Genomic DNA, 12,737 nt, shown 5'->3' with positions numbered 1-12,737 from the left:
CAGCAGAAACAATGAAGATTAAAAAGAAAAAGAAGAGCTTAGAGCAACTGTCTTTCCTTTCCACAGACCCACTCGCTTCCTGTAGTGGTAATCTCCAACATTTGCCAGATGCCAAATGCTTGGGCGTCGATCTTGTGGTACAACATGCTGACAAACAACCCCAAGGTATGTTAAACTTCCCAAAAACTTGGAAGTACAAAAGAAAACCAGAGCTTTTGTTTCTTCTGATTCCTTTATTTCTTCTCTTGGCAGAATGTGAACTTTTTCACCAAACCACCAATTGGCACATGGGACCAGGTTGCAGAAGTGCTCAGTTGGCAGTTCTCCTCAACAACAAAACGAGGGCTCAGCATAGAACAGCTGACGACACTCGCCGAGAAACTCCTTGGTAACACACCCTATACTTCTTGGAACCCAAGGCTACAAGGAATTCCCTCCTCATCTCATAGTCCATCTCATTGGGGGAATATCCACTAGAGCTAGGAAAAGTTACCATTCAGGACTAAAACTCTTACAATCCTGCAGGCCAGCCTCACCTGGGAGAATTCTGGAAGTTGTAGCCCCAAAAAGGTCTTGTTCAGTCTAATTTCAGAAATCCTTCAGTTGAGAACTGAAACACGAGTGTAAAATATGTACAGAGTGTTGACATAAATACTGAATATTACAATGGAAGCTTTTCTTATAATTTAATGTGAAAATCAACAAATTCCAAGTAGGATGTGAAGGTAAAAATTAAAAATTCATTTAACTTTTAAAAATACATTTTATCCAATGAAAGAACCTAAGGTGATATATATGAGTTCCCCCTACTCGGTTTTTCTCCTTAGTATATAACCCTGTGAAGTAGGATAAGCTGATAGAGAGTGACTGGCCTGAAGTAACTTGAGGAATTTCATAGTTGAACAGGGGATTAGAATTTGGGTTTCTTCAGCTGTAGCATGATGCTGAGGAACTTATATCCTGGTATACTGCTGATGGGAGTTGTAGTCTAACACATTATATTCAATGGAGGCTGCTGCAGACATTGCACAACACTGTATGTCTTTAATTGCTCTATATTTACTCTTCATTCCAGGGCCAGGCATCAATTACTCTGGATGTCAGATAACATGGGCAAAGTTCTGTAAGGTAGGATCTTTCATAATCTGAATTGTGGTGTTGGGACTTAGGTTATATCTGCCATTTTGTTTATTTGGTTCTCCTTTTTTGATTTCTCTCTACAGGAGAACATGGCAGGGAAAGGCTTCTCTTTCTGGGTCTGGCTGGATAACATCATTGACCTGGTGAAGAAGTACATCCTGGCTCTCTGGAATGAAGGGTGAGCATCTTCCAGGAATGCCATTGCTATTACACTCATAATTTCTGTCTACTTATGGGTGGTACAAGGATATAGACAAATTGGAGCGAGGATGGAAGTTGGCAACAAAGATCGACAAGAGACATGGAAAACAAAACCCATTTAAAAAGTTTGAAGGAATGGGCTACGTTTAAGCTTGGAGAAGAAAAGACTTGAGGCCACATCTACACTGCAAAATTGATGCAGTTTGACACTGCTTTAACTGTGATGGCTCCATCCTATGGAATCCTATGGGATTTGTAGTTTGTTGTGGCACTAGACCTCTGACAAGAGAAGGCTAAATTACAAATCCCAGAATTCTCTAGAATGGAGTCATGGAAGTTAAAGCAGTGTCAAACTGCATTAATCCTGCAGTGTAGATGCACCATTTCTGTGTGTGTATGCATGCGAGCTCTTCATCTGCCTGAAGGGCTGTTACACAGAAGAGGAAAAAGAGAGTTTGAAAATCTATGAAGAAGCAGCTCTGTTATTCTATGATTACTTTCTCCTCTTCAGGTATATCATGGGATTCATCAGCAAAGAGCGAGAACGAGCAATCCTGAGCACAAAACCACCTGGCACTTTCCTGTTGCGTTTTAGTGAGAGCAGCAAGGAGGGTGGGATCACATTCACATGGGTGGAGAAGGACATCAGTGGTAAGGAAGGTAGCCTTGAACACCAATAGGGCTGCCACTCTACTTGCATTAATTCTAATATAATAATTACACATGTTGAAGCCAGTTAATAGATGTAACTTTTACACAACTTATTTAAAAGCCTATATTTCTGAACCAAATAGGATATTATCTTTAGGTTTCCTTTTACAGATTATGCACAGGTTAAGGCATCATCTCAAAAGAGGCATTTCTCTGGGTGAAAGGATGAAGGATTTTTCTTTTAAATGAGTGCTTCCCAGCTGTAGGTTTCATCAGCACTTTATTAATAATATGTATTTTTTAAAAAAAATTGCTTAGTTTATTTGATGCACCCTTCTTGGCCTTTTTTATTTTTTAATCTCATGAATCTATTGCATGCATCCCTTCTTCTAACATCAGTCTCAACACTTTCAGAGTATATCTCAAACTCTTGAGATTTTCTTGATCTAAAGTCCTATACCAATAGGTCTACATGATCTTACACAAAAGTCTTTTTCAGATCTGCTGAGGTGTCAAGAATTGAATTTGGGACCTTCTGCTTGTAAAGCTTATCCCCTACTTGGAACTGTATCGTATTGACATCTCATTAATTGCAGATGTAACAGTCACTGGTAGTCTTATTACAAACAGTCTATCTCCAGTTCAGGAACATCAGAGCAGCTCAACCAATGGTTAAGGGACAGCTCCATCAATGACAGACACTGTCTGTTTATAAGATTTTTTCTTCTTCCCACATTTTTATCAGAAACATGCATTGGGCAACATTTTTCATTCTTCATTTCTTCGGGGGCGGGAGGGGGGAGAGAGAAATTGTATGTGACGTTCCTTTTCAATACTATTTTTTGTTAAAAAAATAATCCTCTTGTAAACGTTTGATATAGGAAAGACTCAAATCCAGTCAGTGGAGCCATACACCAAACAGCAGCTCAACAGCATGTCCTTTGCTGAGATTATCATGGGCTACAAGATCATGGATGCCACAAACATCCTCGTGTCCCCACTTGTCTACTTGTACCCTGATATCCCCAAGGAGGAGGCCTTTGGAAAATACTGTCGCCCTGAGAGCCAAGAACACCCTGAAGCCACCGACCCAGGTAGTTGTAGGATTTCTGTGCTCTTCTCCTGAATATTTTGTGGACAAGTTCCAAGGTGGAAATTCACCTGTCTGGTTTCTTTGCAGCATGTGCCTCACACTGGGTGCATTTTGGGTTCTTTAGGCTATAATGGGCCCTTTGTATCTGCTGCAGTTTCAGTTCCAGAACCATCTGTGAATACCAAAATCTGTAGATGCTCTTGTCTTATTACATACAGTGATACAGTGAAATGGCATCCCTTATATAAGATGCCAAAAATCAAGGTTTGCTTTATGGATTTATTTGTGGGGGAGGATATATTCAAGCCATTGAAGGCTGAATCCGTGGATATGAAATCCATAGATACAGAGGGCGAACTGTACAATCCTATCTACCAGGGGTGGGGAACCTCAGAGCCTGATGCTGAACCTGGCTCTCCTGTAGCCACAGTCTAGTCTTTTAGGGTTCTCCAGATAAAACTGTCAGTTCGCAATCATTTGGTCATATTCCAGCTTGTGTAGGCCCCTACCCCCAAAACTGTAAAAGGTTGAAAAGCCTCTTCTACAAGCGTGTAAGAAGGCAAGCTCCTCAGCACCCATCTGATTTCTAATATAGTTCTGGAATATGTCTTGGTTCTGTCTCCTTTCTGCTTTTCATCATATTCCAACTAATAAAATATTTCTCCTCTACCTCCAGCAGGTACTGCTCCATATCTAAAGACCAAGTTCATCTGTGTGACCCCGTAAGTATTCTCTCATTTTAAGGGAATGGGACTCCCTTACAGTGCTGGGGGAGACAGAGGATCTACACAACAATTAGACAGAATTTGTTAATATGGAGAATTTATTCAAAGCCATTGTGGTGTACTGGTGTGAGTGTTTGATTAGAACTCTGGGAGACCAGAGTTCAAATTTCTGCTCAGCCATGGAAGGCACAGGCTAACCTTAGGAGGTCACATTTCCTCAGCTTCAGAGGAAGGCAAAGGCAATCACCCTCTCAAGAATACCCCATTATAGGTTTGATAGGAGGCCAGGCTGCTACTGCTAAGCATAGCACAAAGCGACATTTTAAATTGACTACCTTGTCCTTATTCCACCCCATCCCCTGCTCCTTGTGCACAGCATGGTAACAAAATCCCATAAAGAACTCTTTACTGACATCATACAATGGACAGAAAGAGAGCATTCCAATTGCTTCAACTTAATTCCCATTCCAAAAGGTATTTTAAATGTGTATGGATGTTTAAGCATTAAATAGGCACTGCTGCACAGAGTGGATTTAGGGGCTCGACAGACTACCCCTTTCCTCGCTGGATCGGGGCCATGGCAACTACACGCCACATCCCGATCTGGCCTTTCCCCGGTGCAAAAAGAAGCCACAAAAAGCGGCTCCTTTTCACACTGCCGAACGGGCGCCCTAGCCACTTCTTTGGCATAGTGCATTTAAACTCTGCACCAAAGACGTGGCGTGATACTGCCTGCCATCTGGTGAGACAGGTGGATTCGGGGTAGCCGACGTGCAGTCACCATGCCCCCAGCCTGCCCCATACCAGTTCTTTATGCCAGTCTGTAGAGGTCCTTAATGGCTCTGGAGCTGTAGACTGAACTAATAAAGTGAACCTTCTTTTTTACTTTCTCTCCCCTCCACTTTGTCTTTCCAGAACAACTTGCAGTAGCACCATTGAACTGCCCATGTCTCCCCGGACACTTGAATCACTGATCCCCTTTTGCAGTAATGGGGAGGGCGCTGAGGGAAATGCTAGTGGCCAGTTTGGTAAGCATGGAAGTGGATTGGTGCAGTTGTGTGTGATGGGAAAATGGTGGTGGAGGGACTCTGTTCCAGCATTTGTTGTTTATTTATTTGTGTCATTTTTATCCCACCTTTTTTTTAGTGTGGGATCCAAAGTGGTTTACAATGTAAGCTCAGCATTAAAGAACTATAGGAGGGAAAGAGCTTCATGGTGCAGTTTCCTAAGGGCCCATGTTTCTTCTGACCTGAAAGGGGGGGGGAATTAAAATTCTACCTCATAGTCTTGTGACATGTATGAATTATATATCTTTGTGTGATATTACCATAGCTCCCATACTTTGCTTCTTTTAGAAAAGACAAGAGGCAATGAGTTTAGCAGGGTGTTGGGGATTTGCTTTTTACCAGTAGATGGCCTAGACATCTGTATTCGGATTATGGAGGTGTGCTGCCTACAGTCCTGGAAATCTCTCTCTTTCAGTTGTTAGGGCTAGAAACTGAACAGTTTCTCAAGGATGCTGAATTGTACAACTCTGTTCTAGGATATTGTTTCTGAACATGCATAGAAGCTTCAGCATGGGGAAAGTGCTTTTTTCCCTTTTGAACTAGAACTTTCAGAGATCACCCAGCAGTCATGTCTGGAAATGGTAGTTCAAAAAAGAAATTTTCCAGGCTGTTATGGAATTAAAGGCCTAAATCCAATTGCTAGTCTCAATTAGAGTTAGATCCATTAATTAAGTAGCTGAATGGTAAGTCAATGCATATGTAAATCATATTGATTCAATGAGTCTATTCCAGTTTAGTTTAGCAGTTCAGCTTAACTCAAGGAAAGCAAACAGTTCTGAGCATGGGGCAGGCCCTGAACCTGCCTTCTCTCGGGAGAGGCTCAGCTACTTTTGGCCTCGGGTAGAAATAAGCTTGCAACTAGATAACATCAAACCCCCCTTTTTTATTTTGTATCTTTTTCTGCAGAATCATTGCAAGTCTTTGACATGGAGATGACTGCTGAGTGTGCCAACTCGCCCATGTGACTGGCTCATCTTAGACAGCTGACCAACTCTGGCTTCCTGGCATGAAACATTTCCTTCTCTTGCACCATTGTGGGGCCTCACCCATCCAGGCTCTGCCTCAACAGGAGCTTCTTGATTCTGGTTTCTCTTTTAGCTGCTCAGAGTGCCCTCTTGCTGGCAGCTCATTGCCTGAGCTGGCTTGGCTTGAGAAAGGGCCCTCGCACTTAATGTTAGTAAGGATTTATCACCTTCTCCCCAAAAGTATTTTTCCTTTTGTACAAAACTTTGATTAAGGGGTGTCTTATTTTGCTAGATCAAGTGCCTCTTCATGCCCTGCACCCTTAGCAGTAGTTCTTGGTCTCCTGTCCATTTCTGCAGCATGCTGCTAAAGGCTTAATCCTCCAGCTAACAGTCACATCCAAATGTTTTTTCAGTATTCAGACAATAAGATTGTTCTAAACAGGCAGGCAAGATGCTATCTGCTGAGCACGAGCAGAAGATGGGAGATTTTATTTCTTACATTTCTGATTTTCAAAACTTCCCAAATGGTTTGAAGATGAACGTAAACCTGGGACAGTGGTCCTGCAAGGTGAGATGACTGTGACCCCATGGCTTACGCTGACTTGGTCACCTTGGACCTTGAGGCTGGTGGGAACCAAGGATTTGGAACTATATATTTTTCAAACCCCTAAGTCACTTGAGCTGTACAGATGGTGAACAGTGGCTAAGAGAGTGAGGCTTATGTTGATGACAGTATAATAAAAATTTGACAGAATAATGTTGCCGAGGCTAATGAGCAAATTCATGGCAGAACTATGATTTGAATCCAAATCATCCAGCTGAAAGTCCAGATTTCTCTCCATTCTCTCTCTCTTTCTCTTGCAAGGCTTCAGGTCTAGAGGGATCTCTTACTCTCTATGCTTAAGGCTTTGAGCCCAGATAGCGCAGCAAGAATGAAATCAGGGCTTAACGGTTGGCAGATTTGTTGCCAGCATTTAGCTCTAGTTCGTTTTTATTGTTGTTGTTACTTATTTGCACTTTTATGCTGCCCTTCCTTGAAGGAGTCCAGGGCAGCATGCCTGATTTTTCCGTTCTCCCCCACCCCCACCTCAGGCACTAATTCCATTTTATCCTCACAACAGCCTTGCAAGGCAGATTCATCAGTGCGATAGACTGGCCCACAATCAGCAAGTGAGCTTCATGGTCAAGTAGAGACTTCAGTCTGAGTCTCTCCAGTAGATGTCCACCCTTGAAGCCACCATACCCTATCATAACTATATGTTAGGAGCAAAAGGCAAGCATTTTTAAAAAAGTGATGCCTCTTCTCCAAACCCAACACTTTGTTGTTTGAGCTAGCTTAGCTTTCACCAGCCTAGCAACCTTCAAATGTGTTGAACTACAACTCCCATAATCCCCTACCTTAGTTGTCTGGGGTTAAGGGTATTATAGTCCAAGATGTCTGGATGCACATAGCTGGTGAATCCTGGACTAGCCCATTTCTTCCCTGTAATAGATTTTTGTATCCTCAGCTATACAGTACCAGATACATTCTCTGCCCAGCCTTTGTGTCCACAGACATGGCCCTCTCTGTCTCCTTGCTTGCCTCCCCCATTTGTGGCTGAGTGATTTAATTCTAGCTGTAAGTAGTGCTCCTCAGAGACTGTTTGACTGTGATATTGGCACTCTGGTGTAGGGAACAGAAAAGCTGGATGCTAATATTCTTGTTTTTGCTGCTGGGCTTAAGAACGTTATCAATCAGGGCCCACCTGTCCATGGAAGAGAGTGATAAAGCAAGCTTTTCCTCAGTATTATTTAGAGGCATGGGCTATGCTTGCCCAGGGCTTCTAGGACTTATAGTCCAACATATCTAGAGGACACCAGGTGAGGGTAGACTACCATAAGGTCCCTAGCTAGTATACAGCTGCACTGGTTCCTTATAACCAAATAGCTTATTTATGCCAAATTCCATTTTGTATCCATCTCCTTCTCACATCAGTCAGTTTCTTGTTTCTTTGTAGCTAACTGCTCTCTATGAGCATAATGACTTTAATTTGTTTTGTATATTTTAATGTTGTATCTACAGGCTCCTACTTTCTCTTAAATAAAGTCTAACACCATATTGCTTTGGTGAATTGTAATCAGTGAGTTGTTCTGTGTGTAGTCGTCTGTGGTATGATCCCAAATATCATACTGGCTTGTGAGAAAACAAAGAAATTGGTTTGGAGCGGAGAAGAGTGTTTGACCAAACGCATTGATGAAGCAGTGGTTTTGAGCTGTGGGGCAAAAACCATCCTGGAGTTTTCATTGTGATACTGTATATTGAAGGGTATGACGGGGAGAGATCTGTGGCCTTCAAGATGTTAATGGAGTGCAACTCCCAGTAGCCCTAGCCATTAGATCCAATGATGAGTGGTCATAGTAGGTCAAAAATGTCTGGAAGACCACAGATGATCACCTCTGCAATGTATGCACATTTAACACAAACATAAATCCCATTAAGTTGGTCCAGCTACACAGTGAATTACTGGCGGGTTACAGACCGCCTGTTTGGGGTGGGCTGCACCCGCCCCTTTCCCCGGTGTATCGGGGCCTCAGTGGCTAGACTGGCAGCCACTGAGGCCCCGATCCGCCGCTTTCCAGGCTGCGGGGAAGCGGCAAAAGGCTGCTTCCCGCAGCCTGAAAAGGGGTGTCCCTGGGGCCTCAAGCCCCAAGGACACCCCACGGCGGTGGGGAGGAGGAGAAAGGGGCCACTTGGCCCCTTTCTCCTTTGGTCCGCTGGGCGCAGCCGTGTGAAGGCTGCGCCCAGTGGACGAAACCAGGAAGGAGCTCCGAAACGGAGCTCCTTCCTGCTCTGAGCTAAGGGCGCACTAAGCGCCCTGGTGCGGAGTGAGGACGTCACGTCAGCGCCGCCCCGTATAGTGGAATGGCTGCTGTCATTTTGTGCGCGCACAGCGCGCACTAGGGTTAGGGAGGTGCGGAGGCACCGCCCCTTTCTAATCGTAGTATGCGCTCTGCGCGTACTTTCCTGCCCATTTGTAACAGGCCACTGTGTCCAATTCTGGGTGCTACCTTTTAAGAAGGACCTGATAAATTATCATGTCTAAAAGGTCAAGAGCCAATGTGGTGTAGTGCTTTGACTGTTGGACTATGACTTTGGAGATCAGGGTTCAGTTCCCCTCTCAGCCTCAGGGGAAAGCAATTGTAAACCTCCTCTGAAAAACTTTGCTAAGAAAATCCCATGATAGGTTCACTTTAGGGTCGCCATAAGTCAGAAATGACTTGAAGGCACGCAACAGCAAAGAGCAGACTAACAGCCCTATCCCTCTTGAGATTATTGTTGATCGTAAATTGAACATGAAAAGTTTGTCTTAGGCTCACTATAATAAAATGACTTTGAGACATGCAGCACAAGAGGAAGGGTGACCATGATAGTGAGGGGTGTCTTGTTAGTGACATGTGTGCATGTAAGTGCAGCTTACACATACATATCTCCCTTTGAGACAGTGCACAGAGGGCTGTTCTTTTGCCCTTGTGGTCGATCACCAAACTGCCCCCCACTAGGCAGATCTTAAGCCCCTGGAGAGTTGCTATTGCTGCTGCATACTGGTGAGAAGGAAAGGGAGTGGGGAAAAAAGATGAAGATGCAGCTCCTCTGGGATCATGGGGGAAAGGGAGAGTGTACCCCCATCAGTGAGTGCATCTCCATTTCCCCCGACTGTCAAACTGGGTTCACCTGCTACTTCATGGTCTGAATCACCAACCCAGTCCCTCCTCTTCCCAATGTTAAGAAGCAGCTGTGTCCCTCATGGGGCTTTTCAGCTGATGAGGAAAGGCAAATGAAATTGCATGGGTAGAGCTATGTCCTGATGCAGGATATCAGCCTGTCTCTTATGAGGATGGGTTGAAAGCACTAGTGTGTAGCCTGGAGAGGCCTAAATGGAGACATGTAGCCATCTGAAGGGCTCTCTTGCAATAGATGGGGCTGAGGAGACCTATGGATAGAGGGTTCCTTCTGCTGCAGATTGAAAGGCACAGTGTTTCTATTATATCCTTTCCTTTTCCTCAATAGACTTTTAGTATCGTGGGGAGCTAAAAAGACAAACAAATGGGTCCTTGGACAGATCAAATCTGTAATACCCCCAGAAGCCAAGATGATCAAATTGAGACTGTCGTACTGAGAGGGCATGGTTCATTAGAAAATACAATAATGCTGGGAAAGGCTGAGGACAGTGGAAGACAGGGATTCTTGGACATGTCTCATCTACCAGGGTTGCCACTAGTTGTGGTAGACTCAAGGGAAGTTAACAACAAGAAGAAAAAAGAACGAAAAAGCCATGGAAAACATGAGAGGGCTACAAGGGGGAAGAAAACTGCCCCCTGTAAAAATCCATGTTTATGGTTAAGTCAGTTGCAGAATATGGACCTGACCAGGACCAGTGGATGGAAATGGCAGGGAAGAAGATTCCAACTCAACGCTGGGAACGCTGGTAAGTAAGACTTGCTTGAAAGTGAAAGTTTGCCTCAAAAGGCAGTGAGTTACTGGAGAGGTTAGGGAGGTAGTACAGTGTCTATCAAGGATGCTGTAGTTGCACTCTGCATTGAGCAGGGACTGGATGCCCTCTAGATGCACTCCATCATGACTGCTAATGCTGTATTTTGGCATCCAGTTCAATCCTTAATTCTTCTTTTGCTGCAGTCCACTGTGGTGTGGTGTCAAAAAATTGCTCCAGAGGAGTTCCTTTCAGAGAAAGGTTTTAGGGTACATGAAGAAAAGGGAACTGATGAGTCCGGTGAAAGCGGCAAGATCCAGCACATGTACACTTTTGGGCAGCCTGGATTTATGAATCTGTGAAATTCATGGGGCTCAGATAAATATGGAGTTGTATGTATGGTTGTAAAAATTTTCCACAGATAGTGCAACTTTTGACTGTACTTCTTGTACAAACTTTTATAAGGGAGAGCAAGGAATATTATCACCCATTCCAAAAAATGGAAATTAATAATGCGCCAACGTGGAGACATTAGTATATGTGTGTGTGTCCTAGAACATGCCAAGCCTTTTCTTTCTGTTCTGGTCGCTAAAATGAGTACCCAGACTGTTGGGGGCAAATTAGCTTACTTGCTAATTAGCTTACTTGCTGTTCACCGCTATGATCTTTGGAATAGCGGTATATAAATAAAACAAATTATTAAATTATTATTATTATATAAGAGTAGACAAATTGTCCTTGCCTGTCATTACCGTTCTTCATTACTGTTCTTCAAACTTCCTAATAAATTGGAAAGGAACAAAATGCAACAACCAGACTCTTGAAGATAGATGAGTGAGATGCTTTCACTTTATGGACACTTGGAAACATTGCAGCTGTAATTCTTGGCTGCAATGGCAAAGCGTGTTGGCAACTTCTGGTGTAAAGAGGACAAAGTCTAAGGCCCTCTTGCTTCTAATGCTCCTGCTCTCTAGCAATATTTTGAAATATTTAACCTGCTTTAACAGTCCTAAATAGCAGTGGAAAGCATAATAAGATATTAAAAATAAACTGCTGTTACAGGCGGCCTTCCATATACAGATTTTTTTTAAATACACGGATTCAACCATCCACACTAGAAATAATCCAGTCTGAGACTGCGTTAACTGCTCTGGCTCAGTGCTAGGGAATCCTGGAAAATATAGTTTATTGTCGTATCAGAGCTCTCTGAGAAGGCTAAAAGTCTCACAAAACTACAGTTCCCCAAATTCACTAGCATTGAGCCAGGTCAGTTAAAACAGTCTCAAACTGGATTATTTCTGCAGTGTGTTTTAGACTCAGTCTCCTTCTTTTCATCCCCCCCCCACTTTACCAAGCATTACCATCTTTACCAGTAAGTTATCTGGATTCTAGGGTAATTTAGGCTTTATTTGTTCTAGGAAACCATCCATTAGTCATCTTAGCAATCCATTGTAGTCATAGAACTCTCCTCCAGCATCACATTTCAAATATGCTGATTTTCTTCCTGTCATCTTTTTTTAATCTCCAGTGTTCACAACCCTATATAGAAAAAATAAACCAATATAATTGAGGGAACTGGGCGTGTTTAGCCTGGAAAATAATTTTTAAAAAGAGCTGATAAGATAGCTGTCTTCAAATATCTGACAGACTCTCAGGCAGAAGATGGAGCGAGCTTTTTTGCTTCTGTTCCAAGGGAACCTGTATTCAGAGGAACCTGAATCAGTGCATTCAAATTACAATAAAAGGATATTTCAGCTAAAATTAGGAAGAACTTCACTATGTTAAGAGTTGTTGGGCAGCAGACAGACTGCCTCAGAGTGTGGTGGATTCGCCTTCACTGGAGCTTTATAAGCAAACGTTGAATAACCACTTCGCAGAAATGTTGGCACACTCATTTTTTTTTTTCCAGTATTAGTGGGCAGTTGGGTTCCCTTCCTACTGTCCATTTCTATGTTAGTAGATGGTGGTGGTGTTTTTTGCTTTTTTAAAAATGCAATACGTATATGTTAAAGATAGTTTTTTAAAAGTCCTACTTTAGGGGGAGAAGAAGAAACATTTAAAAGTTAGGATCTTGCTGAAATAAAAATAGTATTAGATGGTAAAGCAAATATGCGGGCAAGATGGATGACAGCCTGGGCAGCATAGTAAAGTAGTGTTCCATGGTCTTGCTGGCCCACAAGCTGTCGGCTGCTGGTACATGGAAAATCTCCAGGAAAGAAAAGCAGCTGAGATCAAGGGACATAATCATGGTACTGGTCCCTGGCGTGTTAAAGGGTGGAGATTGCTGATGCCATAAATCAGATGAGATAGCCCCAGAAGCACTGCAATAGAGAACTGCCTCCCCCCCCCTTCCCATTGGCCTTCCGCCAAACCAGAAGAAATGCAATAGTATCTATAGTGTGTAAGTATTGTGTGACCTTTTAACA

General features: G+C 43.1%; 1 protein-coding gene across 5 annotated transcripts in view; it reads left to right on the top strand.

Annotated features, from left to right (window-relative positions):
- Window positions 1–7,940, top strand: part of LOC149309112 (signal transducer and activator of transcription 3) — a 55,606-nt gene extending 47,666 nt beyond the window's left edge. For 2 of the 5 annotated variants that reach the window (XM_089531814.1, XM_089531815.1), the window contains exons 16-24: window positions 67–165; window positions 253–388; window positions 1,076–1,128; window positions 1,224–1,318; window positions 1,853–1,992; window positions 2,874–3,089; window positions 3,762–3,807; window positions 4,726–4,838; window positions 5,784–7,940. In XM_089531814.1, coding sequence (XP_089387940.1) covers window positions 67–165; window positions 253–388; window positions 1,076–1,128; window positions 1,224–1,318; window positions 1,853–1,992; window positions 2,874–3,089; window positions 3,762–3,807; window positions 4,726–4,838; window positions 5,784–5,842 — 957 coding nt within the window. In that variant the 3' untranslated portion in view covers window positions 5,843–7,940. Of the gene's footprint in view, window positions 1–66; window positions 166–252; window positions 389–1,075; window positions 1,129–1,223; window positions 1,319–1,852; window positions 1,993–2,873; window positions 3,090–3,761; window positions 3,808–4,186; window positions 4,285–4,725; window positions 4,839–5,783 lie in introns of all 5 variants that reach the window. The other 3 variants (XR_016281881.1, XM_089531817.1, XM_089531816.1) reach the window with 3 other exon arrangements.
- Window positions 7,941–12,737: the final 4,797 nt, after the last annotated feature.

Source organism: Sceloporus occidentalis, unplaced genomic scaffold, assembly GCF_023333645.1.
Source record: "Sceloporus occidentalis isolate IW3139 unplaced genomic scaffold, rSceOcc1.0.p SCAF_7, whole genome shotgun sequence".
Taxonomy (NCBI): domain Eukaryota; kingdom Metazoa; phylum Chordata; class Lepidosauria; order Squamata; family Phrynosomatidae; genus Sceloporus; species Sceloporus occidentalis.
The sequence above is the reverse complement of the archived record's forward strand: the minus strand, read 5'-3'. Positions and strand labels throughout refer to the sequence as shown.